At 35.7% G+C, this 27997-nt stretch overlaps 1 protein-coding gene across 1 annotated transcript; it reads right to left on the reverse strand.

Moving 5' to 3' along the window:
• Positions 1–13251: 13251 nt before the first annotated feature.
• LOC131691905 (general odorant-binding protein 70) lies at positions 13252–26119 on the reverse strand. Its single transcript, XM_058978648.1, has 5 exons — positions 25792–26119; positions 14188–14278; positions 13997–14112; positions 13745–13937; positions 13252–13672 (listed from the first exon to the last, which is right to left on the reverse strand). The coding sequence occupies exons 1-5, from the start codon at positions 25873–25875 to the stop codon at positions 13572–13574; spliced, it is 585 nt and encodes a 194-aa protein (XP_058834631.1). The 5' UTR covers positions 25876–26119; the 3' UTR covers positions 13252–13571.
• Between the last annotated feature and the right edge of the window lie 1878 nt (positions 26120–27997).

Genomic DNA, 27997 nt, shown 5'->3' on the forward strand with positions numbered 1-27997 from the left:
ATTCAACGTGGAGACGTAGCTACGAAGTATGATCTGACTACGCCGCCTCTCGACCAACCATGGCGTGGCATAGCGTGTGTGGATGTTTGTTTTATGATTGAATTGCAGGTGCAGACCACATCCGTTTCAGACTACGTACAGGTTATCAATCACAATGAATCTTCCACATCATCTTCAGTCATAATTCAGACGGGTAACCGTGCATCACTTGGAAAATAGAACTGACATAGCTTATTCTAACAACAGTATGTGTGGGTGATCTTCAAGCCATGTACATATCAACATTTTTTTCTGAGTAGGTAATAGAAGGTATATTCTTAAGTTTATTGTAGACTTCATGAATGAGCACTTGGTCAAATACATTCAAATCACGTCAATTAGGGTGACTTGGCATTGTTCATAAATTCAATAATAAAAAAAGTTTACAACTTTTATAATGTTGGAATAAAACAAAGAAAGTATTAAAATAATGTTGGACACAGTTTATTATAGGCAAGGTGTACATTCTCAGCGATAGACTTTGCTCATGTTACGCAACGCCAAGCAATTTGCGATAAAAAGTCAAGGAGTAGGGTAAATAGGCGGTAGACGACTACAAAAACACTTAACCCTCGAGCACTCGCGCTGTTGTACTTTGTGCAATACTTTGGGATTTTTCGTTATCATATTGTTGCAATGACATTTATTAATGTCAAACCACTGTGTTCTCCTCATTTAACTTGTTCTGGGCTATATATAATTATTTTTCTACACTCTAGAGCAACAATAAAATATGAAATTGTTTGTTAAAACCAGTGCTGAGCTCCATCACGGTACTGATGGTAAACCTGCTAGATAAAGGAGAATGAAACGGTTAGCACTCCAATGAATTGAAAACAGTAGAACGGTTCTCTTCTGCATCTCTTACTCATTGAAATCATTATTGAGAGGAATTGAAACTAACCATCATTTTATTTACAATATAAATACGGTTATGACGGTCTTCTTATTCCAAACAACAAGGTAGTATTAACAAACAAGTGGCTTCACACAAATTGCTTTGCATAAAAGAAACAGAAAGGTGGAGAAGAAATCAACAAAACACCGCATGCTGCCTGAATACAATACATTGATAATATTTCGTTTACTATACTAATACAAAATAAATGGTACTCATGATAAACAGATCATTTCAATGCGCTTTCTCTCGCACGGCTGGTGTGAGAGCTAGTTAACTGAAACACTATGCGAGGAAAATGGAAATGAAATAACGGTCATTTTTGTGGTGATATGGTCACTTCATATTTACCATCACAATTCAAAGACCATCGTGAGATTGTGTAGCACTAGTTGAAACTTTAAAAATAGAATGCACTGCATAGAAATTTCGACAAAACAACATTCTGTTCAACATATCTCATAATCTCGGTAAGGTAGATGGTTACTCTATCCAGCAAACTTGTCCAGGAGATCCAAAGTTAGACTGTGGAAAGTCAAAATTTTTTAAATCAGTGTCTGCCGCTAGGTGGTGCCAGTGGGCATGTTATTTTTCAACTTATTATTATATCTCAAGATTCAGATTTTTCAGAAAGTCTGTGTCTTTGTTGAAGTTGCTCAGTAAATGAAACGAAATTACTAGGTACATTTTGGAGTATCTAATTGGAAATATATACACGTATATTGTGTTTGATGCCGTAATATATACGACTACTTTAAATAACGAAACTAATGTATTTTCTGAAAGTACGACACATGTTACAGCGTTGTTAGCCACGCCAGCATCTTTTTTATAACGGAGCCGTGGACCTTTTATATGTTTGCAATATGTAAAAATAAAACCACAAACAAATATTATTGCACAAATATTGAATCTCGTACGTGCAACTTTTTATTGCGAGCCGAAACCTTCTTTCGAGGGTGCGAAACATTTGTCTGCGCGTGTACTGTGCAGGGGGTCATTCAATTCCAAGTCATCGAGGAAGCTGTCTTGGTCCCCGCGATCAGATGTTCTTGCACTTATTGTTGACCAGTGTAAACCCGTCGTCATTGTTATAACCTTCCTTGCCTATGTAGCTTACAGTTGATTTTGGGGTGCTGGATGCTTCTTTTGCGGTTGTCATTATAATCTGAACAGTTGCTACAAATTTTGCGACCGTTCCTGGATCAGACATTGGTATTGAAAATTCTGTTTTGGGTTGGTTTGCCGTAGATGTGTTGGCAATCGGTTGAGATGCATTTTCCTCTGCATCTTCCGCGCAGGGTTTCCATAATGTGCTATAGGAGTTTGGCCCTCATGGGTGCATTGCGTAGTTTGTTTAATTGTAGTTCTAAGTTATATAGTCAAGTAGGAGGGAACAGGTCTTTCGACACGCATCCTCACTACAAAAACGCCGTTAGGAGTACCCGGGAAGAAGTTTCTTTAAGTATCAGACCAATAAAATAAATTTCAATTTTTTTAATTCTATTTAATTTTCACCACTACTCTAGTCAACGTACAGTACGTATAGCTGAAATGTGAAATAGTTTCTCATATCTGGATCCTGTCCTCCATTGTTTATTATTTTTCTGTTTATGAAACGAGACGAGACCCACAAAAATCTTTTTTTTTTTTTTGATAGAATGCCAATTTAAGTAGTATAGTAGAACGAAACGAGTTAATAACCCCCCCCCCCCCCCCTGCATAATAATATGCAATAACAGCAAATACTGAAATAATTGACTGTGCAATTTTCCGCCTTAATAAACAAACAAGTGGCTCAGAAAAAAGTTGGTTGGGTAATATCAGAGACATAAGCTTAGTGAAGTAGAACACACCTTAGGCTGTTAATACGAATGCTGCAATTTTTGTTATCTTCTGGAAGGTTTTATTACAGCAACTTATTTCCATATTTTCCAATGGAAATGCCGAAAAGCGGTACACGATTTTATTGCTGTCATTATCTACCCATCTTTCTTTAGATAAAGTGTACTTTTATTATTACTAGTCGTCTTTTTACCTCTCGATTTTGTTGTTGAGAAGGAAAAGGAAAAATTGACTTGCAATATAATGTCAGGTAAATGTCGTGTAGAACAACATTGATCATAGACGTTGAGCAGAATAAAAAATTTACGTGTTATGCTTGCTTTTTTCTCATTTGATAGCTACATCTGAATAAAATGTAAAGAATATTTTATTAAAACGTATGTATTCAGGATACTAGTACACACCAAAAAATAATGAAATTTAAACGACATGTAAATCAATACAAATGTAAACATACAAAGCTCGAATCAAAAATTTGATTGAAAATTTCGTTGAATTCGATGCACTCAATGGAAGCATCAAAAAGCATATGATTTTACACTTTCATTCGTGTAATATTACATATCATTTATTTTACAGCAATATTGGATTAAAAATACATTAAAGTGCATTGGTATCCTGTTTAATGAAACTGTTATCTTCAATCAACGCGTAAAGTTATAATAAAATTCGTTGAAAGCACGACAAGTTGTGTGTATTTGTGGTGGAATTAATTTTACATTTATATTCATGCTCCAAATATGTACATGAAAATATATTTAAAATTGCAAAATATTTTTTTCTGTGAATAGTTAATGAAAATTGCAAAGGAACCACGATACGAGTGCATTACTGTTTCGAGGTAACATTTATATTTTTTGCTTCACATGTTAATTTTACCTGGTGGCAAAATTTCAAACTACTTGAACTAACAACTCTAGCAAAGGCACCGAACTGCTAAATAGTCGTGATCTTGAGATTCATAAATAACAAATGAGCATACCTACTCATGCTGTCTGGGGATAGAATCCTGAACTATTCAATGTGTCACTTCGTAGGTTTTGATCTCCTATGAAACTTTGTCGAAGACACCGATCTGCTGGAAAATCAGAAACTTTGTATAGAGCAGGTTAAATAAATGGTATGCTCACTAGCACTACATAGTGGAAGGATTCCGAACTGCTCGATAAACTACTTCGTATGTTTTAATATCACGAGAGGTTTTGTCAGTGATACCGACCTGCTAAAAATCAGTATCTTGAGATACAGTAGTTTGAAAACATTACATTGGCGCCATCTAACGATAGATTTCCGAACTATTCGATTTTCCACCTGGTAGGTTTCAGTCTCATGAGTAATTTTGCCTAAGGTACTGTTAGGCTAAGAATTCCGGAAATTGAGATACCAAACGTCAAAAATGACACGCCTAACGGCAGAATACCACACTATTTGGTTCACCTCGTATGTTTTGATCACCTGAATACCTTTTTCGAAGACACAAATATGCTAAAATATCGGAAACTTAAGATACATAAAGAAAAACAAAAGAATGGTGACCAGTGACTCCTGGCGGCAGGAAATATTCATTATTGGAGATCTTTCCATGTGAATTTATTCACAAGAATGCAAAACTAATCGTAATTGATACACGACACATTAAGAACTTTTTCACGAATAAAGAATGTATCCATAAGTCATATTTTGAGTTTTGCGGAATAGCTCACTTACAAATATTAGGATCATGTTCAAAATTGCATAAAACATGAATTAGACAATAAGCCAAAATATATATTTAATCATCCGAACTGTCACGATTACCAAAAACACCTGCACGGGATGAGAAAATCATCATTTTATTTACTTATAGGCTATTGTTTTCAATCGGTCAAAGCCGTGAACCTGGCCTCTAGACATCTTAAACATTAACTAATAGCTTCAATTCAACGTGACAAAAAGGTAGGCACAGTTTCATCTAATTAAATTCCTTAGCTCCTATTAAGACCATGGAGTGGAGAATGGGCAAAGAATAACAGTGTATAATTACCCGGTTTTTTGTAGTTCGTCACATTTGATAGGTGCGGAAAAGATCAAGTCTTGAGATTATTGCTCTGAGAATTGTCTTCCGGTTGTTTGAGATTGTTATGTGTGGTGATCGTGGGAGGCTCATGTAAATCAACATTGAAGCTGTGGTACCTTGGGCGCGTTTTTCCCTCTAGGTGTCCGGGTAGAGTAGTATTTGCCGCAAAGTACTACGAATTTAGGTTTGTAAGTTAGAATTCAGTTGATAGCATGCGTCATATTGCCGGTGAGACGGTTATGGTGATTCCGTAAACAAATCATGTCAGGCTGTTTATAGAGTTCCTATCACGGTGTCTTTTTTTAACAACTTTATGCAAAAAAATTCAGCATCTCTGAAACTTCAGGATATGAAAGAATGGGCTTTCCCCTTTCATTTGAAACCAAAATCAAAATAATCCGTCGGGGGGTCTAGAGCAACTTTTTTTTTGAAGTTTTTTTTCGTGAAAGCATAGATTTTACAATGGAACTAGTTCATATTTCTGTCCCTAGATGGTGTTTTAGACATTCGAACAACACTAAAAGTGAGAATCTGATAGATTATTTAATTGTCTACAACTTTGTTACCAACTAAAAACCGATTTGAAATTATCCCGAAAAGTAGTTTAATATTTTAACGAATTCTAAGTCTAAGTTAGTTTCACAGAAGACCTAGTGGTTTGTTAATTCACAAGCACTTTTTTTATTTGCCAAATAGTTGTGTTTAGTTCAATAGTGAATTCAGCGGAATTTGAGAGCTTGGAAAGTCATCTTTTAGCTGAAAATTATAATTCCCTGATACAGGGCACCATTCATATTTTTGGGATAAGAAGTTTTAGATAAGTTTTGACCAAACTAGTATGATATTAATATTCTTTTTCATGATGGTAAGTGATTCCTCCCGCAGAAACAGCCTTTTCAATTATGTATGCCATCTTTTTCATTTTTTCGATTGTTCTCAGGGATGACTGATAACTATTCTTACATGAATCTCCTACTCTGTTAGCATCTTCGTATAAAATTGACTTGTCCTGAACTTCAACCTTTATATTTGAACAAACTCAATGAAACTTTTAACGCACCATTGCAATATTTCGCGGATTTCATTGCAACGCTTGGTTCAAAACGCTGATTATCCGTTTTCAAAATTAACTCAATGTGACAAACAGTGAACAAAAAACTTTGAGTTTTTGGATCAAGATAATTTTTTTTAGGATATATTCTAGGACTTTTAAGTATATAAGGTTATTGTTATACTCAAATCATATTTTGTTTTCAAAAGTAATACATATCGCATAATCTAGGATCAATTTAGTAACGATATATCGCATAATTGATAGAAAATGGCCGTAAAATCCAACTGCCACAATATGCTTTGCGGAGAAAATTTCACACTAGCCACTAATTTGGACAGTTACTGCTGTGGTTTGCGTTAAACTAGAAACGGTGTGTCCCAACATTTCGTCTTGAACGAAATTATAATAGCTGACTTAAGCGATCATACCCTAAATTATACGATGTATGGTCCTTTCTAAAACACCCGTGTAACAGAACATAAATGTAAGCAAACCCTTGTAAGCAAGCAATACCTTCCGATGAATGGTAGTCCCTTCGAACCTATCGGGAAAGATTACAAACCAAAAGCACAACTAGTTTTCTGACTCTGTCAAACATCCTAATTTTCAGAAGTTCAATTAGAATTGTCAACGTAATGAATCCCGTCTAATATTTTTATGCCACTAAACCCAATTATTTTTTTTTTGTAATATAATAAGTGCGAGAAAACATATTTCCAAATCACTAGGCCTCGTGTGAAACTATCTTAGGGGTCATGCATAAATGACGTAGCATTTTAGGGGGTAGGGGGGGTACACCAAATTTGTGATGAAGTGTGACGAGGGGGAGGGTAGGGTCAGAAGTTGTGCGACGTAGCATTAAGTTTTAATTTTTTGGCGGGCATCAAAACCCATTAATTAGAGAAAAAATTTAATGTTCCTCCATTCCTAAGTTGATTTTCACGCGGTTTTTTCATTTTGTAAATTTTACTGTTCGCGGAATGGCAGGCTCGCAAAGAAAATGATAAATTTTTCATGCGGATTTAAATTTCCACATTAGTTAGCTAATATTGCTAACTAGTAGACTTATTTTAATAGCTGAATTGAATTTTCTTTCGGATTCAATCAAAGAAAATTTAGTAATTTAGTTGAGCTTATGCTTCCTAAAATCGTTGGCAGCTGCAGGATTGTGAACTTTTCTTCGTGCTTTATGACATGTAAAATTCTAAACAAAACTATCCACACTATATTTGTCATGAAATGGGCTTCTTTTGTAGGCAATTTGCTGTTATAATGAAAATGTCGATAAAAGTCGTCAAACATTTTGTAAGGACATATATTTAAAAGAATTGAAAAACATATGAAATTTTTTCATCTCCCGGTCGCGTTGCGTGGGGGGGGGGTTAGAGATATGCTACGTCATTTACAAGGGGGAGGTTAGAATTTTGTGACCAAATGCTACGAGGGGGGAGGGAGGGGTCGAAAATCGCCAGAAAAAAGCTACGTCATTTGTGTACGGCCCCTTAGATATAACTTTGTTAAAATCTTAAACAACTTTTCCGGATGATTTCAGATCAATTTTTAGTGGTCAACAAACTTGTAGACAATTAAATGTTCTATACAATTCTCACTTTTAGTGTTGTTCGAATGTATAAAGCACCATCTAGGGACAGAAATATGAACTATCTCCAATAGTAAAACTTATATTGTTACGAAAAAAACTTCAAAAAAAAAGTTGCTCTGGACCCCCCGACGGATTATTTTGATCTTAGTTTCAAATGAAAGGGGAAAGCCCATTCTTTCATATTCCGAAGTTTCAGAGATGCTGAATTTTTTTGCATAAAATTGTTCTAATAAATACACCGTGCTATCACATGTATATACGATCAGCGATGAATATGTTAGTTGTATCCAAATATATGTGCAAAAACTGATGGAAACTGTTTTTACTAAGAACATTCCCATCTGAATTTATCCAAGCAGTACGATGTTTTTGCAGTACCAATATGTAAATTAGATACCGTTTTAGCTGTAACTGGATGTTTGCTAATTATTATATATCGTTAATTCCACCCTTGAACATCTGGATTTGAAGAATTTATACAGACTCTTCAATAGGGAGTCTGTATAAATTCTTCAAATCCAGATGTGCAATTGCAAATTGTTCATATTAAAGAACAGTTTCTCAGCATTTATACAGTCTGGAGGAAATCACAATCAGCGCCGTACTTCTGGACGATTTTCTATGTATAGCATTCATATCTTGGGGAAAAATAAATACAAGCGTTTTACGAAAAAGTTCATTTTTGCTGTTTTCAAAAATGGTGGGGTAAACCCGACCGCTTATGTTTTTGGTTGATTTAGTACAGATTTTACCCAAATTTTATGGTATTTCAATGAATGTTATGTTATTGAAGTGTAGCATGAAGAAACTGTTTGAAACTATGAACCATTGTGCAAAAAAATAATAAATAATAACAATAAAAATATATATAAATTTCATAAATAAACAATTTCTTAGCGGACGGATTTACCCCCTATTTAGAGGTCGGATTTGCCCCACCGCGTCATTTTTCATTACGATGCAAATAAAAAAATATGAAAAAAAGTTGGAATAAATTGATCTATGCACTTTGTAGGACTTTAATCAAGGAGATTAAATCCACTTACATTTTTTATGCAATCACTTTAATAATCAGAAATATCCTGTAGTCAATGATGCACAAAAATCAAATCAAAAGTTGTAAAAGCACACTTATTGTCGTTTGAGCATCTTAATGTAGACCAATAAAATGCTGTCAAGCCACCATTATTATTATTTTCGATGCTCTACACGACAACATTGATATTAGTTCGCGTAGTGCTCTCGATTTTCGATAACAGAGGGGGTCGGGTTTACCCAACGGTCGGATTCGCCCCACCTTACCCTACATGGAAATGGCACACTTATTCTGAATTCTTGTTGAAAGTTGCGGCATTTGTCAAAGCTGTGAGCGTATTGTCGCAGTGAATGCGAAATTAAGTGTAAGCTGGTAAGTAATGTGTATTAGTAGTATCGTGTCGTAAAGGGTTCCTTGCTCCAGTGAGCGATGATTTTGAATGGCGAAAATCTTTAGGGTAACTTTAGGATTAGGAACGCAGAAAAGCGTGCGTTTTGTGGGTAGAGTGCAAAAGATCTATTACCATGCTCTGCTTTTGCTTTTGCAGAAAAACTGAAGAGAATTACATCACCTGTTCTTTGGTTTTGACGAGTGCGACTTTGACATCCCCTCCTCGGGAGATGTGTTACTGCATCTAAAAATTATAGCCATATGAGATTCCATGAAAAGGTTAAAAAAATTCTCATGAAAGATGGGTCTCTGATCCTAGAAATCGAACGAGGAGCTTCCAGGAACACCCCAAAATCTCAAGTGGCTCACCATTTTAACCAGAGATTCAACTTACTGCATGACTGGGATGGCTTATGTTGTGTCCCAGTCACTCGTGGAGCTCCTCTCGGCAGCGAAAAGACTTCAATTCTTAAGGTCCGGCATGGGGTTGTCTTCTCGATTTTCTTTATTTCGTTTTTATATGTAATCCTATGTGCAAGGTGGGAAGCTCAATTTTTACTTCCATCAGATCAAAGAATATTCTGTTAGCCAAAATTTATCTCGTCTAGAAAAACTCAAATTAGATTTTTGTTTTTTTTTTTTATATTAGTCACTTCTTTGCTAGTTGCCAGGCTTTCGATTTTGCTTCCCAGAGGCGACGTTGAATAGTTCGTGAACTCAGATTGAGCTGCAAGCATTGTGCAGTATTTTGGGTGACAGCAGTTGCGTTTTTTTCGAGGATCATCATTAGCGATCCGAAGCATTGCTTGATCCTGGTTTTCCGTCAATATTCGTTGCTGGATGCTTCCTAGTTACCTTTACATCGATTTGAATCGCAAAAGCTTATTATAAATCCTTCCTACCGTTGTATGACAGATGCCAAACTGCTCAGCGATCACGCGATTTATTTTTCCAGAACATTTAACCTGAAGGATGGTATAACGCACATAATTGCTGTTATTTTGAATATTAATAAAAGAAAAATAGTTTTGAGAGAAAAAGCGAACTAAAATAAAACACATGTGTAGTCTATCAAATACACGCAAGAATTGATTATCCAAATGTTGCTAATATTATTTATTCAACTTTCAGAAAAATAGCAGTATAATTACAGTGTTTGGTGCATTTTTAGAGTCCGGTACTGTATGGTAGGATATATCTAAATAGAGAAAATATTGAGATAGTGAGGATTTTTCACGGTCATTCAGAAAGAGAGGAATATCGACATAGCCCTCTCGGTCTCCTCGATGCACCACTATCGAGGCGTAATGCAACAACCACCGTAAAGCCATTGTCTCTCAGGGGTTTCTTAAAACTGATGCACAAAAAGGCTTGATTATGTTTGCAATACCGCCAAACCAATCAAGCTAGGAGAGAAGATTTTATTGTAAAAAGTTATTTTAATATAAAGTTAGGTGTTGCTTCTCTTTTTCGCACATTCCTAGTATAGGATATTTTCAAAAATTCTTTTAACCTTCTAAGATAAATAACTTTCACCGGCAACCTCCAATAAATATATGACACATTCCGCGGGCTTGTACACCAGAAGGACGTTTTTGTTTTGTCTTATTTTGGTATCACAATATTTTTTCCTCGATTCGGTAGTGTTTAAACCATTGAAAAGTTATGTAATCCAACTATTAGCATTTCGACAAATAGTTGAAAAATATATAGAAAAGTAAGTTGAATTTCACAGAAAATGGCTTCTGAATTATTGACTTTTAAGAAAAGTTCTATTTCATGAAACTATTATTGAAATTTTTATCTGTTTGAAGGAATTTGTTCGTTATTGAGTGCAGAACAGTAAAAACTAGAAAGATTTTTTCTTGATTTGACCACTAATACTTTTTGAACTAATAGAAGTTTTGATTGTACCTGCGTTGTAACGTCACGAAAAATGCCCATTTTTTAATTTTATTAAAAAACTAAAATTTTGCTCAAATTTATATTCCGGATTCTCTTTGTATTCAAAAATACTTTTCTAAAAAGGCTACAATTTCTTTTATTGGATATGCGGAACTAAAGTTAGAACAGGGTACACTTTGCGTTGTAACGTCACGCAATTAAACTTTTATCGGACGCTTGAATGATTTATCAGATATAGTGTCAACTTTTCCTACGTATGGTTTATTTAAACGCTTTCAAGTTGTTTCGTAAACAGGAAATTATACTAGCGTGATATTCATAAATTCAAAATGTATATCCTTAAGTGCTTAAGGGGTTATATACCATCGACACATTCTTTCTTGACGTTACAACGATTTGCCCAACCTTAATTCTATAAATCTCTTATAACTTTTTCAAATGAACTCCTTCATCAAACCTAATTATAGATTCAGAAAATAAACGAAATTTTATTGCACTTGAATGCACTAGAGAAGGTATTTTAATAAACGATTGAGCAACGTCACATCATATTTCATTTAAAAGTCCACCTACGCTGTACTCTCCTCGGCGCCGGTCATATGGCACGTTCCGATGCAATTACGCTAACGGCAACGTAGTCCAGGACATGCGAAAGAATTTTTGAACTTTGTTCTCGAGTTAGTATTTAGCCATGAATAATAATGCGCTATTCTGAATATATCTTTCCTCGCAGTAATCAACCATTCCACACTTCGCCATCATCGACGAGACACCCGTTATAAGGTTGTCTGCAACCTCTGTTATAGTCGCAAGTGTCGTCAGTTAGTAACTAACCAATTTTTCCGTTACAAGCCGAAATACATCGTCGAAGCAACATAATCGAAATGCCTGACGTATTAAATCCAATATAGCCGGGTATCTATCCGAATTTACGGGAGGTTACAAAAACATAATTGGGTCTACAGAGACCTATCTGGGTGACCGCACTAAATCGCTTTGGCTCATCTCAAATGAGCTCAAAAAAGATAGATGAGGGAGTATTTATTGGTGTTTGCAGACATTTAAAATTCCGTCGAATTGACGATTGGATGTAACACATTCTTTAGTAACATCACGGCGATGAGACGTGTGCTTTTTCTCTGAATTTTTGTAACTATAATATATACAATATTTCAGAGTTTCGACAAATAGTTTAGCATTGTCGATTGTCTGGCGGTTAAATTGTGCTCGCTTTGTCATTTAAATCCACTTGCTTAAGCCCAACAATACAAATATCATGCTAAAAACTCTGATCTGGAACCTGATTCTTTACCAAATTAAAGAAAGCAGTTCTGCCAATTTATTTTTGTTTGTGAAATATGTGATAAAAGATGCCATTTTGGCTCCGTTAAACTACCATATTGAGCCGTGTCAAATAAATAAATGTGTTTAATAGCTCAAATCTATCCACAACAAGATATGAAATAAAAATTTTCTTAGTTTGATCAATTATTTCTGCTACAATCAAAAAATAAACTGTATCGTGATTTTTCAACAACCCCATATTGTTATTCGAGTTAATTATCATTAAATCATGGCTAAATGTGATAAATATTTAAAATTTTACTCAAAACAATAGCACCAGCGTAACTTATAGAGATTTAGAAAAGTTGAAGATTTTCGTGACGTTACAACGCAATGAGATATCGCTTTTCTGAGAAAGGAGCGTTGTAACGTCACGAAAGTTAAAAGATGCTTTATAAAAAACAAAACAATAAAAAATATATTTAATGACACCTAGTTATTCGTATGCTATTTAGAAATATGTCATAGAAGATTTGTTCTTGATAAAAATCTTATAGAGCAGATATTGTGACATTTTTATAAATACGTCTAAAGTTCTAATTTGTGACGCGTTGTAACGTCACGTTACATTATCGATCATAAAACAATCCTCTTCCAGTATATTTAGTTTATGTTTATTAAACCTTTAGTGAAATTTTGTCTGCTTTCCGAATCTGTGATAAGTTTTGATGCAGGCGTTCATTTGATAAAGTTATAACATATTTATGGAATGAAGAATCGTCAAATCGTTGTAACGTCACGAAACCTTCAACAAAGAATTACGTAATAAAATAAGCTAATAATTGCTGATCATATGCACTGGCTCTATATATTTATTCACGGTGCATACTTGACAAGACCATTGGAAATAATTGTTTATATGAGACAATTTGCTTTCAGATTTGATATGAGCACCCACAAAAGCTTCGGTCCTCATCAGTAAAAAATCTGAAATTCTGTATCACCGGGACATCAGTCCCGACCAATTTTTTTTTCAGCCGTTTACGTCAATTGCGTGTCATTTTTGAATTTAGTGTCTAGCTAGTGGCCCAGTCAGCTGTTAGGTACTGACGAGAAGAATCCGAAGCGCAAAGAACCTGACTTAATTGTGTCAAAATCCCTTTTTATTGTGTACAAAGGTTTTGATAAATTTTGTAAATATAAGTATTCTTTTGATACAAAGGTTTCGACAATTAACAATACACAGAACTTCAGGCGGAATTAAACAAATTTTACTTATTCCATGTTGTTAACCAGTAGTAAGTTCAAATGTAACACTATCAAAATAAACGACTCGTCACTGCACATACTGATGTACCAATTCAACCTAATAATAACTACTAATTAATTGTATTACTTAGCATCACTTTCTCACATAAATATGATAAACCTAAAATGTTCTATATAAAAATATATGATTCGTCAATAAAATTCATGTCTCTGCTGGTCGCTGCAGTAGTCTGTGATCATATCGGAAATGCAGTCGAATACATCAAATGCTACTCCACACCGCTCGAGAGGATCTAGAAGAGGAAAATAGTCAAATATGGTTGAAAAAGAAAACTATCGCTTGACTCGACTGGATCACAATGTACCTGCCACATCATTCCTCTTCACATTATACTTCATCGACGTGCCCTTCAAACAACGATCAACTCCCCGCAGAGTAGCCATAAAGTAGCCCTGCTCGTTGACTCCATCCGTATAAAGATTCACCAACCCATCCAGCGTAGGCCAACCATTTTTATCTACGGCGTTGTTTTTGCGATATACACATTGCATCAAGCACTGTAAGAAATGCGTATTAGTTTATTAGTGGAGCCAACGACATGCTAGCACTTGGTCACCCCAGCAATCCACTTGTCCTCATGGGATACTGCCGTCGGATGATGGTAACCAGCCTCAACGGTCATATCGCGCTTCTTGCGGTCATGCCAATCCTCTTTATACACTTTAAGGGCATCTGGAATTGATAAATGCAAAAACAATTCGGAGGAGAACATTAACCCGAAACCACACCATCAACTGCCGTTATTACCTTCAATCAGATTCATTTTTATCTCCTCTTGGCACTCGTGGATAACCTTGTCAACTTTTTTGGACACATTCGGTTGGCTTACGCAGCGTTTCTAGATTGTGCAACGGAACGAAAATTAAAAAGAGAAAATCGTCGGCAGATAGAAAACGATATGTTAGGAAACTTAACAAGCTGTTGTATTATGCAGAAAAAAAAATTATGCAATCTCGGTTGTGCAAACTGCACCCGGATGATGCAGTTCAGTTTGTACAATTTCAGTGGATAACACAAAAATGGTTTGAAGCAAAACTTGAAATCGTACAACAAGCTTTTTCACTTGTCAACGCACCAAAGTCGAGACAAAATGTTATTAACCTTTGCGCCAAACAGACTCACAGCTTGATTGGGCTAACGAGTTTGGAGTAAAAATGCACATCGCTTGCACTACGCAGTTCTTCTCTATCTAGGCTGGCACTGACTACAGGTTAGTTAGTTACAGGTTTGTATCGATCCGAAGCTATTTTCTCCGAACTGGGGGAGGCAGTCATGACAGCTATATGGTGTAATTCAAAGCAGTTTGTTTGATTTGCTAATCTCTATCGGTATTTCAGCACCAGGGAGATTTAAAAATTAGAAAAAACTATTCTATTAAATATATTAAAATGATCGACAACTATACATAATTTGGCTTCTTATTTTGTTGGTGTTAAGATTACAGAAATGCGTTAAAACCAACTAATATTTTGAATGAAATAAGAATTAAGTTGCTTTAATACAATCAAGTGATTGGTCAAAATTTAAAACAAAACAGTATTTTGTAGTATTTATTATAACTAGACAGATAGATGGGTATAGAATCTATAGATTTATCAAATACTATAGATTTATCAAATAAGTAATCCAACTACTATAAAAAAACAGAAGCTGCGTAAGGACTGTTCATTTTATAATGCGAACACAAGTTTTGTAATGAAAAAATATTATTTAAGAAAAAATCAGTGGTTGGTGTTTAATAATCACAGATTACATTGTACTTCGACGAATACGTTCGTTGTAAGTCATTGATATTTTTTCTTGAATTTTTCGTTTGATTCTACCCAACATTAATAGCCACTTTTCCGGCAGCTTTAAACCACATTTTCTTGAAGTCTTCGATAGAATAGACTACTCGTCCATCCGTTTAATTATTTTTCAATCCCATTGAATGGGATGCAGCTTGAGACAGTTGGGTAAATTACGTTATTTTTCGATAACATCGACATTTTGATTTCAAAGTTGCCGACACAAAATGAGCAGTTGCTAGATCAAAATAATGGGGGAATATCATTTGTTCCTGTAATCTTCACATTTGATTTTACCCATTGAAAAGAACGATAAACTTTTGATGCCACATGAACAGATCGCTTGTCACACAAACAATTTTTACTGTATTTTCCCGTCCTGATTAATCAAACGCCACAGTTTTACAAAAATGTGCACTTGGCAGTGAACTGATATTAAATTTCACACAGGTCCAACGTCCATTAAAATACATCGTTTCGGCTCTTTGACGAGTCTATTGTACGCATCGATAAGTTCTCCGTTCACCACTTGTTCAGTATTGATCTACGAACCGGATTACACATTATTGAATTGTGTAAACAAGGTACATACTAGGTTAAAGCATGTTTTTTTTAGTTTCCAGAGCATTTCCGCTCGATATGTTGTTTCATCTAGCCGCAAACGATGACGATGCATGATATTCTTACACGCCCGTGAACGACTTAATGCACTTCCGGCTCGATTCGCAACACTGTTATTTACTCATTTGTATATGAGAAAATTAAAGTAAGTTTATCCTACTCATACAGCTCTATAGCTCACCTAAAGTTTATTTCTGTCCCTATGCTATATTTTTCCCTAAGGAGAAAAATTTAGGTGAACACGAGTTTTTCTCCTCCAAGTCGAAACATAAATTATATAACGAATTTAATTTTGTCCGGCAAATCATGTAGGCGCAGTGAACTGATGCGCGTTTAAATTCTTTTTCTAGACAGTGAGTTTTTGGTTTGAAGGCATATGGCGTAATAGTTGAAACTTCGCTGGATGTGCAAGTTGTTGCTCTCGAGATACTAGGCGCACTAATTATTAGTTGACACGGTACCTTCCGTTTAGCGGCAGGTTTCATTGGCTATTTATTACTTTTGCTGTGTGGAATATGTACGCAGCATTATTTGGTGCTTCGCTTTGATTTTGGTGATTTACTATCAAAAGTCAGATAAAGAGAGAATGGTTGAGTTAGCCGAATTTACACCACACAAACGGTGCTGGGAATGCCTGGAAAAAGTTTCTCCGAGTGTCAATCCACTTTTCCGTATTTTTACATAATTTCTTTAGTGAACTCCAAACTAGTGATCGGAGCCGAATCGTGTAGGAGTACCTCGATTTTTTATCATATATATATAATGGGTCCTTGGTTCTAACATGATTGTATTCGAAGTCGTGTTGAATGGTGTTGTTCATCATACATTTTCAGCCTACGGTAAAGTTCAAAACGTTATTAGTACCACGTTACGCACATGATGTCGCTGAATATAGGCCTCTTTCGCGATGTTAAGCTCCGCACTGTAGATCTAATACGAGTTTCTTTAAACTCTAACTATGGTTTGTTTTCTGTATCAAGGGCATTTTTATCTTCTGTGGGTCACTGTACTTCACAAACGGGGCAACGATACTATCTTGTTAGAGGCAGGACCATCGAGAGCAACGCTGGGCCCCAGGACTTATATTGCCGCCATGCCTTTCTAGATACATAATTGTTTGTATCTTGATCAGCAAAATTATATGTGTTTAACCGGTTAAATCAAACCACGCTTGGTCAGTCCGTTTTAAATCATCTATTGGTAAAACAATAGCAATTGTGTTGTACTATTAAATTGTGCTTCAATAGAAATGAGCGAAGCTTTTGAAGAACAGTCTACGACAGTGGAACATCAACATAACAGCGATTTATTTCGAAAACCTTTCTACTCATCGAATTCTTAGCGAGCGCTGATATGATTAAGAGCCCACATCCGCAGATCGCTTGCCAGATATAGATTCATTTGGCGATTTTTGCCTTCTTGTTCCGTGTACCCCCAAAAATGGCCAACGTATAGTGGATCATAATGGCCAACGTAGAGGATCAAATGCGAAACGGCTGCACGATCAACTTCTTGTACAGATTCTAAACCTTGTCTACGTGTAGTCGAAGCCAAGGTGCTTCGAGTTCTAAAGTAATCCGTCTTTGGGAATAAATAGGTGGGAAGCGAGGAATGCGTGCAACAGACTGCGAGGAAGGAAAAAATTAGAGCCTACAAGCTTGTGAGCAAACTGATGTCCAAACAAACAAATCGAAACGTAATACATTTTTTAAATTTTAAATTTGATGACCAGAAAAAAACTTGTTTTAATCCACTTAGTGGTGCAGTGCTGGGAAAATCACCGAAAATCAAAAATCATCAGTGATAATTATCACTGCTGATCATGCAGTGCTATGATCACTACCATAAAAAATCGCTAGTGATTTTCTCTGAAGCGATAATGTGCTAGCAAAAAATCATTGCAACAAAATCACCGCCTGTGATCACGGCCTGATTATGATTTTTTTTTGATCAGGATTATGAAGTTGAGAAAATCAGGTACGATAGAAAAGATGCAAAATCGGGGTTGATGGTATTGTACATGATTATTGTAAGAAACTTCTTATGATGATGATTTGGCCAAATGATTTTGGGAGTGAGAGCGATCCAGCATACATGTAGGGATGCAAAATAATCCAAATGCTAACGATTTCAGCTTTTCGGGAATGTGTTTTGTATTGAAGGACAAGTTGTTGGTAGTTGAACATCAATAGTTTTGAACATTTTCAATGCACAGGGGGGTCCGCCGATGTGCCAAAATGGAATTTTTTTCAACTTTTCGGGAAAGTGTTTCATATTGAAGGACAAGTAGTTGGTAGTTGAAAATCAATAGTTTTGGACATTTTCAATGCACAGGGGTCCGCCGATGCGCTAAAATTGAATTTTTTCAACTTTTCGGGAAAGTGTTTTATATTGAAGGACAAGTTGACATTTTCAATACACAGGGGGCCGCCGATGTGCCAAAATGGAATTTTTTTCAACTTTTCGGGAAAGTGTTTCACATTGAAGGACAAGTTGTTGGTAGTTGAAAATCAATAGTTTTGAACATTTTCAATGTACAGGGGGGTCCGCCGATGTGCTAAAATGGAATTTTTTTCAACTTTTCGGGAAAGTGTTTCATCTTGAAGGACAAGTAGTTGGTAGTTGAAAATCAATGTTTTAGACATTTTCAATGCACAGGGGGGTCCGCCGATGTGCTAAAATGCAATTTTTTCAACTTTTCGGGAAAGTGTTTTATATTGAAGGACAAGTTGTTTGTAGTTTAAAATCAATAGTTTTGGACATTTTCAATGCACAGGGGGGTCCGCCGATGTGTCAAAATGGGTTTTTTTCAACTTTTCGAGAAAGTGTTTTATATTGAAGAACAAGTTGTTGGTAGTTGAAAATCAATCGTTTTGAACATTTTCAATGTACAGGGGGTCCGCCGATGCGCCAAAATGGAATTTTTTTCAACTTTTCGGGAAAGTGTTTCATCTTGAAGGACAAGTCGTTGGTAGTTGAAAATCAATAGTTTTGGACATTTTCAATGCACAGGGGGGTCCGTCGATGTGTGAAAATGGATTTTTTTCAACTTTTCGGGAAAGTGTTTTATATTGAAGGACAAGTTGTTGGTAGTTGAAAATCAATAGTTTTGGACATTTTCAATGCACAGGGGTCCGCCGATGCGCTAAAATTGAATTTTTTCAACTTTTCGGGAAAGTGTTTTATATTGAAGGACAAGTTGTTGGTAGTTGAAAATCAATAGTTTTGGACATTTTCAATGCACAGGGGGCCGCCGATGTGCCAATATGGATTTTTTTTCAACTTTTCGGGAGTGTTTCACATTGAAGGACAAGTTGTTGGTAGTTGAAAATCAATAGTTTTGAACATTTTCAATGTACAGGGGGGTCCGCCGATGTGCTAAAATGGAATTTTTTTCAACTATTCGGGAAAGTGTTTCATCTTGAAGGACAAGTAGTTGGTAGTTGAAAATCAATGTTTTGGACATTTTCAATGCGCAGGGGGGTCCGCCGATGTGCCAAAATGGAATTTTTTCAACTTTTCGGGAAAGTGTTTTATATTGAAGGACAAGTTGTTGGTAGTTGAAAATCAATAGTTTTGGACATTTTCAATGCACAGGGGGGTCCGCCGATGTGTGAAAATGGGTTTTTTTCAACTTTTCGGGAAAGTGTTTTATATTGAAGAACAAGTTGTTGGTAGTTGAAAATCAATAGTGTCGGACATTTTCAATGCACAGGGGGGTCTGCCGATGTGTCAAAATGGAATTTTCTTCAACTTTTCGAGAAAGTGTTTTATATTGAAGAACAAGTTGTTGGTAGTTGAAAGTCAATAGTTTTGGACATTTTCAATGCACAGGGGGGTCCGCCGATGTGTCAAAATGGAATTTTTTCAACTTTTCGGGAAAGTGTTTTATATTGAAGAACAAGTTGTTGGTAGTTGAAAATCAATAGTTTTGAACATTTTCAATGCACAGGGGGTCCGCCGATGTGCCAAAATGGAGTTTTTTTCAACTTTTCGGGAAAGTATTTCATCTTGAAGGACAAGTTGTTGGTAGTTGAAAATCAATAGTTTTGGACATTTTCAATGCACAGGGGGGTCCGCCGATGTGTCAAAATGGAATTTTTTCAACTTTTCGGGAAAGTGTTTTATATTGAAGAACAAGTTGTTGGTAGTTGAAAATCAATAGTTTTGGACATTTTCAATGTACAGGGGGGTCCGCCGATGTGTCAAAATGAAATTTTTTCAAACTTTTCGGGAAAGTGTTTTATATTGAAAGGCAAGTTGAGGGCTTTTGAAAATCAATAGTTTTGAACATTTTAAATGCACAGGGGGGTCCGCCGATGCGTTAAAATTGATTTTTTTAACTTTTCGGGAAAGTGTTTTATATTGAAGGACAAGTTGTTGGTAGTTCAAAATCAATAGTTCTGGACATTTTCAATGCACAGGGGGGTCCGCCGATGTGTTAAAATTGTTTTTTTTCAACTTTTCGGGAAAGTGTTTTATATTGATGGACAAGTTGTTGGTAGTTGAAAATCAATACTTTTGGACAGTTTCAATGCACAGGGGGGTCCGCCGATGTGTCAAAATTGAATTTTTTTGGAAAATTCTTTTGTTTATTTCTTTCTTTTTATAAATATGACAAAATCGTCAAAAGCTGACAAAATTGGGGATAAACAAAATCGGGGGCTGATAAAGGTCTTTTCTTTGTCTACAATAATTTAAGGCTAAAGATTGCGTTATCCATTTTTTTATTTTTCGAGCAATTCAAAATTGTTCAAGTTACTTAGAAAAGTTAATAAAGTTAAGACCCGATTTTATTAGCTCCCGATTTTGTCTACCCAGATTTTATCAGCTTTTTAACCCGATTTTGTCAGCCCCTGATTTTATCAGCTTTTTAACCCGTTTTTGTCAACCTCATATTAACATATGTTTGATAAGCTCTAGCAGACGAACCAAGTCCAATTCGTGCAAATCCTTTCTTGAGCATATTTTCCGTGCCTTAGAGTTTTTTTTAATTTTGTGCTGGAAGACCTCCTTAAGTGAAATTTATACAAAATCAGAAAAAGTTATAAGCCTATGTTTAGGGACTATAGAAGAATACATTAACAGCTTCGGTTTATAATAGTAAATTAAGTGTTTATTATAGTAAATTAAGAGTAAAAACGAAATTAAATTTTGTTTTGCTATTGTTAGGATTATATTGTTTTGTAGACGGAGCTGCGCTAAATAAATTTAAGTGTTGGATACGTTGTACATAAAAACGTATTGACTCCAAAAATAAGTCTGTTGAACCTTTTTTTCATAACTAGTTCGTCGGGATAATGACGGATATCAATATTTTTGTAATTATCTTTGTTTTTGGAACGAGTTTGACGAGTGGGTTTTGAAATACCGTCATCGGTGATTATTTACGCCAAAAATAGAACGTTTTGTACATTACACTCAAGAACTACGATCACGCAACTTCAAATTTGAAACTGTTCGATGTTTTACATATGGCACAAGTACCTACAAAGTCATTGAAAAGAACTTTTGGAAAATCAAGATTGAACGTGAAATCTAAAGAGCTAAAATTGGCGTAAAGTCACCCCCACAAGGGGGCTACTTTACGCCAAAATTTTTTTTCACTAAATCATGTTAACTCCTTGATTTATTGTTATGGATTATGCTCGTTATTTATGTGTGAAAGCAAATGAATGTAGTGCTCGTAAAAATAAAAGGATGTGTTCAAAAACTGCGTACCACGCATCCAATAACCTTGTTTTGGAGAGTCGATAAGTCCTACAATGAAAAAAAGCAAGCCGAGAAAAAAAGCTCTACATGATATACTTGATATTGATGATATTGAGCCTTAAGAATTAGACCACCTTGTTTTAGTATTTTTCTAAAAGTAGTTTTAATTGTGTTACGGAGTGCAAAGGCTTTTCCAACAGAAACGTTTTAATGGTCAGGTCAGTTCGGGAAATATTTTTTAGAGGTGCGCCGCCTCTAATTTTTACCTACAATCGGCGGCGGCGAGGCGCACGCCTCTAATATTTTTTCTTTCTTTTTAATAAATCGAAGCTATTAAAATATTCTTCTATCGTCCCTAGACATAGCCTTCTAATCCTTTCGGATTATTTCGTAAAAATTTCCCTTAAGGGGGTCTTCCAGCGCAAAATTTAAAATAAATGATTTTTTGATTTTTGCTAATTTTGCATCTCTAAGACAAGAAAAATATGCTCCAGAAAAGATTTACTATTTTGCCAATTATACAACCTCGTCCTTCACACAGTGAAAAAATCATCTTTTTAAAAACAAATCTACTTTGAAAATTTGTTCGAGATCTGTCTCCTTTGCTTAAACATTTATCAAAAGCCTCTACTGTTTAATATTTGTAATACATTGACAGACCCCAAGATCATTTAAAATGTCAACAATTGATTTTTACCTGCCAACAACTTGCCCTTCACTATAAAACACTCCCAAAAAGTTGAAATCATTCCCAATTAGATACTTCGACAGAGCCTCCTGTTAACCTGAAAACGTCCAAAACTATTGTTTTTAACAGCCCTCAACTTGCCCTTTAATATAAAACACTCCCAAAAAGTTGAAAAAAAATTCCATTTTTATGCATCGGTGGACCCCCCTGTGCATTGAAAATGTCCAAAACTATTGATTTTCAACAGCCCTCAACTTGCCTTTCAATATAAAACACTCCCAAAAAGTTGAAATCATTCCCAATTAGATACTTCGACAGAGCCTCCTGTTAACCTGAAAACGTCCAAAACTATTGTTTTTAACAGCCCTCAACTTGCCCTTTAATATAAAACACTCCCAAAAAGTTGAAAAAAAATTCCATTTTTATGCATCGGTGGACCCCCCTGTGCATTGAAAATGTCCAAAACTATTGATTTTCAACAGCCCTCAACTTGCCTTTCAATATAAAACACTTTCCCAAAAAGTTGAAAAAAATCCATTTTGACACATCGGCGGACTCCCCTGTGCATTGGAAATGTCCAAAACTATTGATTTTCGATAGCCCTCAACTTGCCTTTCAATATAAAACACTTTCCCAAAAAGTTGAAAAAAAATCCATTTTGATGCATCGGTGGACCCCCTGTGCATTGAAAACGTTCAAAACTATTGATTTTCAACAGCCCTCAACCTGCCTTTCAATATAAAACACTTTCCCGAAAAGTTGAAAAAAATTCCATTTTGATGCATCGGCGGACCCCCCTGTGCATTGAAAATATTCAAAACTATTGATTTTCAACAGCCCTCAACTTGCCTTTCAATATAAAACACTCCCAAAAACTTGAAAAAAATTCCATTTTGATGCATCGGCGGACCCCCTGTGCATTGAAAATGTTCAAAACTATTGATTTTCAACAGCCCTCAACTTGCCTTTCAATGTAAAACACTTTCCCAAAAAGTTGAAAAAAAATCCATTTTGATGCATCGGCGGACCCCCTTGTGCATTGAAAATGTTCAAAACTATTGATTTTCAAAAGCCCTCAACTTACCTTTCAATATAAAACACTTTCCCAAAAAGCTGAAAATAATTCCATTTTGACACATCGGCGGACCCCCCCTGTGCATTGAAAATGTCCAAAGCTATTGATTTCCAACAGCCCTCAACTTGCCTTTCAATATAAAACACTTTCCCAAAAAGTTGAAAAAACATTCAGTTTGGCTCATTGACACCCCTAACATATCCATAATGTTCGAAAATAGATAATGATCATTGATCCAAGAATTAAATCAAATCGCAATCATGGCTGATCATGCTCACTTGTGATTTTTTCCGAATTGCTCGCTGCAGATAGAATCATGCCGTGATCACCCTCTCAATTATCAAGTTCAACCACAGATCAAAATCACCACTGATAGAGGGTAAGAAAAATCGGTAGTGATTTTAGTGAGATGATCTTTTGATAGTTAAGAGAGTGATCACGGCATGATTTTATCGGCAGTGAGAATTTTCGAAAAAATCATAAGCGATAATTATCAGCCATAATTGCGGTTTGATTTTTTTTATTATGATTTTCCCAGCACTTGAGCCTTTCTCATTTCTCCAATATTTGATTCCATAGCTGGTAAAGTACAATATATTTGTGGAAATGTTTATTACATACTTAGTACACTTGGAACCTATACCGTGGCTCGCAAACCACGAACTTGATGAGCTACATGTCAACGGTGAAACACTCGAAACAAAAAATATAATATTTAATTAGCTTAATCGGCATAAGTTCAATGTTCTCTTCCTGCTAACTTATTTTAGCATGCGGGATGGGTTTGTGAGAGGGGTGAATAACCCACAACCGAACCACCCCAGCTTATTTTGATATGCTTGGTAAAATTTGCACAAAATTCGGAAAATTATTCATGTATCTAATTTTACGCCGTAAACCAGCTCCTGATTCACAGTGTATATGTAAACTAGGAAATATTACCGATCGATTCCACTTCCATGATCCAGTTTATTTATACCATGCATTTTTGTGCATGATCTTAATATTGTCATTTGAACTTTATCACGAAACTCACAATATTATTCATGAATTTGTTCCTGTCCAGCGCACTGGTTTCTGATTCATAGTATATTAGCTACGGTTCACCATCGTATGCAATTTGGTTGCTACAACTGTTTCACAGAAATCAGAACAATATAATTATTCGTGAATTTTCGCAACGTGTGCTCTTTCTTGAATCATAATATGTTATATTCCTAGCTTGCTCGTGAATGAATTTACAAATTTAGAAGATATTCTGAATCTTTTTCACTTTAATGCAAGTCTGCTTCAAGTTTTAAAGTTTTCGCGTGAACTTTTGCATCAAAATTGGAATAATATTCATAGATTTATTTTTGTTTCGATTGAGTCGCACTAGAAATGGTCGAAATATCAAGTCACACTTCTAGAGATCAAATACATTAATCTCAGTTGAATAAACATGTTTCAGTTCTGTTGATTTACCATGCGTGTCCAAATTCATTCGAAATAATTACCGGTTGGCTAACAATCGCACCGCTAGAAATTAACTAAACAAAATATAAAAATACACGCTGAAAGCTGACCGGCGCTTGAGGGCATCTCCTATAACGTTACATGCATTGGTAACAAATTTTGGGTGTATAGGTGAAAAGCTCCGTTGGAGTTGGTTGGAATCACGATAGCCGATGAGCCGGCAACGACGGCATTAATATTACTTTCGGTTTCAGTCGGCTCAAGGTGATGTTCACCTACTGGTCGACGACAATGACTGATGTTTTCGTTTTCTGAGCCTATTCGTTTTGGTTTCTGTTTAGAGGTTTGTCATCAATGTATTCTGTCCCTTTGTATGTTGTTACATATTTGTATAATTATTGTTGTTTTATCATATTGCCATCTTTGTTAGGCTATAAGTATAAAATAATATTGCTGTTGACTTAGTTGGCGCTCAGTTTTGAATGGTTTGTGAGGTCCTTCGATTGTGTTATACCATTATACTTTTTTCTTAAGAGCTAGGCAAATAGAGAATTTTCTAAAAATTGAAAGGAATATTTGAACGCGTTGTTAGTAATTAACAATTATTCAACAAAATATAATCAGCCAAGACGTTATGTTCATATCGTTTCATAAAATTGAGAGTGGAAAGAGGTAGCTGATATTCTTAAATCTAGGCTATAAACTGACACATGATGTTTGACAAGTCTTAGCAAACTGTTATGACGTACATATGCAATAAAAACCCAGATAATAACGTTTACAACCGAAGACCACATCTTCATGAAATTGAACACGATACATAACAGGCAACTACCTGAAAGCACTACGATTGCAACGGTTCATCTAACATTTAACGCTGCTTTGCACAAGTTCGATTGCAAACATTTTGCCACTTGAGCCACACAGTCTGTCGAAAAACAGACCAACTAGCTTGAAATAGGAACTGTGCTTGACGTTCGATTAGATAATACTATACCTCAATTTGAACTCACTTTGGTCATCTGCGATTGCACCATCATTCCCGAAAGCACGACCGTCAAAACAAAACTTGCCACTAAGCGCACATTCGGAGCCATACTAATCCTGTGTTTCGTATGTTTCGCTTATTATCACCACAGCTCACGACGCTTTTACCGTATACTGAAGGATTTTTCGAATTGAACTTGAACTTCTCCGTCTGTTAGTGTGCAAATTTCAGTTAAAAAATTAAAAGTCTTGTTGGATGTAAACTAGTCGATATGCTGTATTGAAGACACAACCGAACTACAGGCAATGAAAGCACATCCTTCTCGCACCACAACGCGATCACTATTGAAAGACCCGAATAGTGAAGTCTTTCACGTCTTTCCACTATTTTGTCGAATCGAATTGGATTGTTGGAGGTGGTGCATTGAACGCAACGATTATGTCGGCCGAGCTGGCAAACGAATGACATGAGTCGAAAAATGAACAGCTTAGCGGTTGTGGGAATGACAAAATTGCAAATGCAAACACCGATCAAGTTTAACGTGGGTCCAGATTTGGGAGGGTGTTCACTGATTAATATGTTTACTACGTAGTGGAGACGCGCTGTAATTTGTATAAGCCTAATTAATTTATAAGTTTAACTCTTATGAACATTCGTTGTATTCAATACAGAAAATCCACTCATTCCAGATCAATTTATCAATCTATTTACTGTTTATCAACATTTCCCACATTGACAACAGTCATTAACTTTTTGTGTTGTACATATTTGTTTCATCACAGTTCTACATTGCTGCTCAAATATTTCACAGAAGAAAGAAAATCGCAAGCATATCTCATAATCATTTCTTTGGCAAATGATTGAACAATTTGCAACATTTTCTTTTGTCTTGTCAATAATTGAAACTCTAGCAGCGGAAGTCACTCAATGAAAGGTGGTACATCATTGTGCAAACCTACGACAAGCAGAAAAAGAAATAAAACACTACTGAGCTGCTGAACGAGTTATGATTTTTTTTGCTTTGTGCAAATTGCTTTTGCTTGTTATGGAATTTTCGCTTTATTGGTCATGTTATAGAATCAATATTCAAATGCGTTAAAACCAGAAATGTCAATTATAACGGGAGTAAAGAGTAAAAAATTCAAGATAAATGTAGGGTGTGATTTTATGTAATTCCCAAATTTTGTATATGCTACATGTACAAGCCATAGTACTTTTGAAGACAATTTCCTACATTTAGGATAGACGTGCCCTTATTCATCCCATCAGGGCCGTCCTAAGACCGTCCTAAGACCACTCCCCTGGGCACTATTCAGAACTGTCACCCTCCGGGTTTGACCCGGAGACTCCGGATTTTACATCAATTGGTCTGGGACTGGTGAGACGGCGAACAATTTTTATTTTTATATAGCACTTTTTTGATTATAGAGGTTTTAACCCAAGGGTCATTCGTTTCGTTTTCGGGATAGAGAAATCTCTTTGGAAAAATCTCTAACCCTATGTTCGGGGTTGGTAATCGAACTCAGGTGAGCTTCGTACAAGGCAACTACGCAATGCCCGCCCCTTTTTTATTATCATTTGTATCAGTTTGTTTCAAACGAGTTCTTCCGGTGATAATTCTGGATGCTCCTGCAGCGGTCCTTAACTTTTAATTAAAGAGAAGAGCTCCTTTGTTGGAACCTCGCTAGCGATTGTTATAACTGAATAATAATAATAATAGTTAAGTAAATAGTGTGGTGAAAAATAGCATTATTTACGCCCACCAAAGAATTCCGGAAGACACCGCAGTATGCTTCGCATACGCTTTTCTGACTGCTTCACTGTTGTTAGCTATGGTACAGGGCAATGTTTGTTCGGCTTACCCTCCACAGCGAGAGTGGTTGGTGCTTGCGGTTAATCGGGAAGTGAAATTGCACACCTATCTACATCGTCAAAACGGTAACGCTGCAGGATTGTTTATAGGTTAAATTCTATTTGAAATCTATTCGGTAGGTCTGGTTTCAACGTATACTGTTACACGCAAAAGAATTATCAATGTTTGTTTCAATAATTTGTTTCTTTATTTTTAATCTTGAATTTTTCGTTCTTATAAATTAAAATTTCCTTTTCAATCAATCAAAATAAAGTATTTACAAGTTTTATTATCTGTGCATTTCGAAAATCAACAAACCTTCCAAACAATTATGTGGTTCAAACAAAAAATGCTAGCAATTGATTCAAAGTAACTGACA

Source organism: Topomyia yanbarensis, chromosome 3, assembly GCF_030247195.1.
Source record: "Topomyia yanbarensis strain Yona2022 chromosome 3, ASM3024719v1, whole genome shotgun sequence".
NCBI lineage: Eukaryota > Metazoa > Arthropoda > Insecta > Diptera > Culicidae > Topomyia > Topomyia yanbarensis.

Coding starts and splice junctions, on each gene's coding strand:
- LOC131691905 (XM_058978648.1), bottom strand. CDS start 25,875: ATGGCTCCGAATGTGCGCTTAGTGGCAAGTTTTGTTTTGACGGTCGTG. Junction 13,938..13,996: donor AGGACAAGTGGATTGCTGGG/GTGACCAAGTGC, acceptor CATTTCTTACAG/TGCTTGATGCAATGTGTATA. Junction 13,673..13,744: donor GAAGAGGAATGATGTGGCAG/GTACATTGTGAT, acceptor TTCCTCTTCTAG/ATCCTCTCGAGCGGTGTGGA.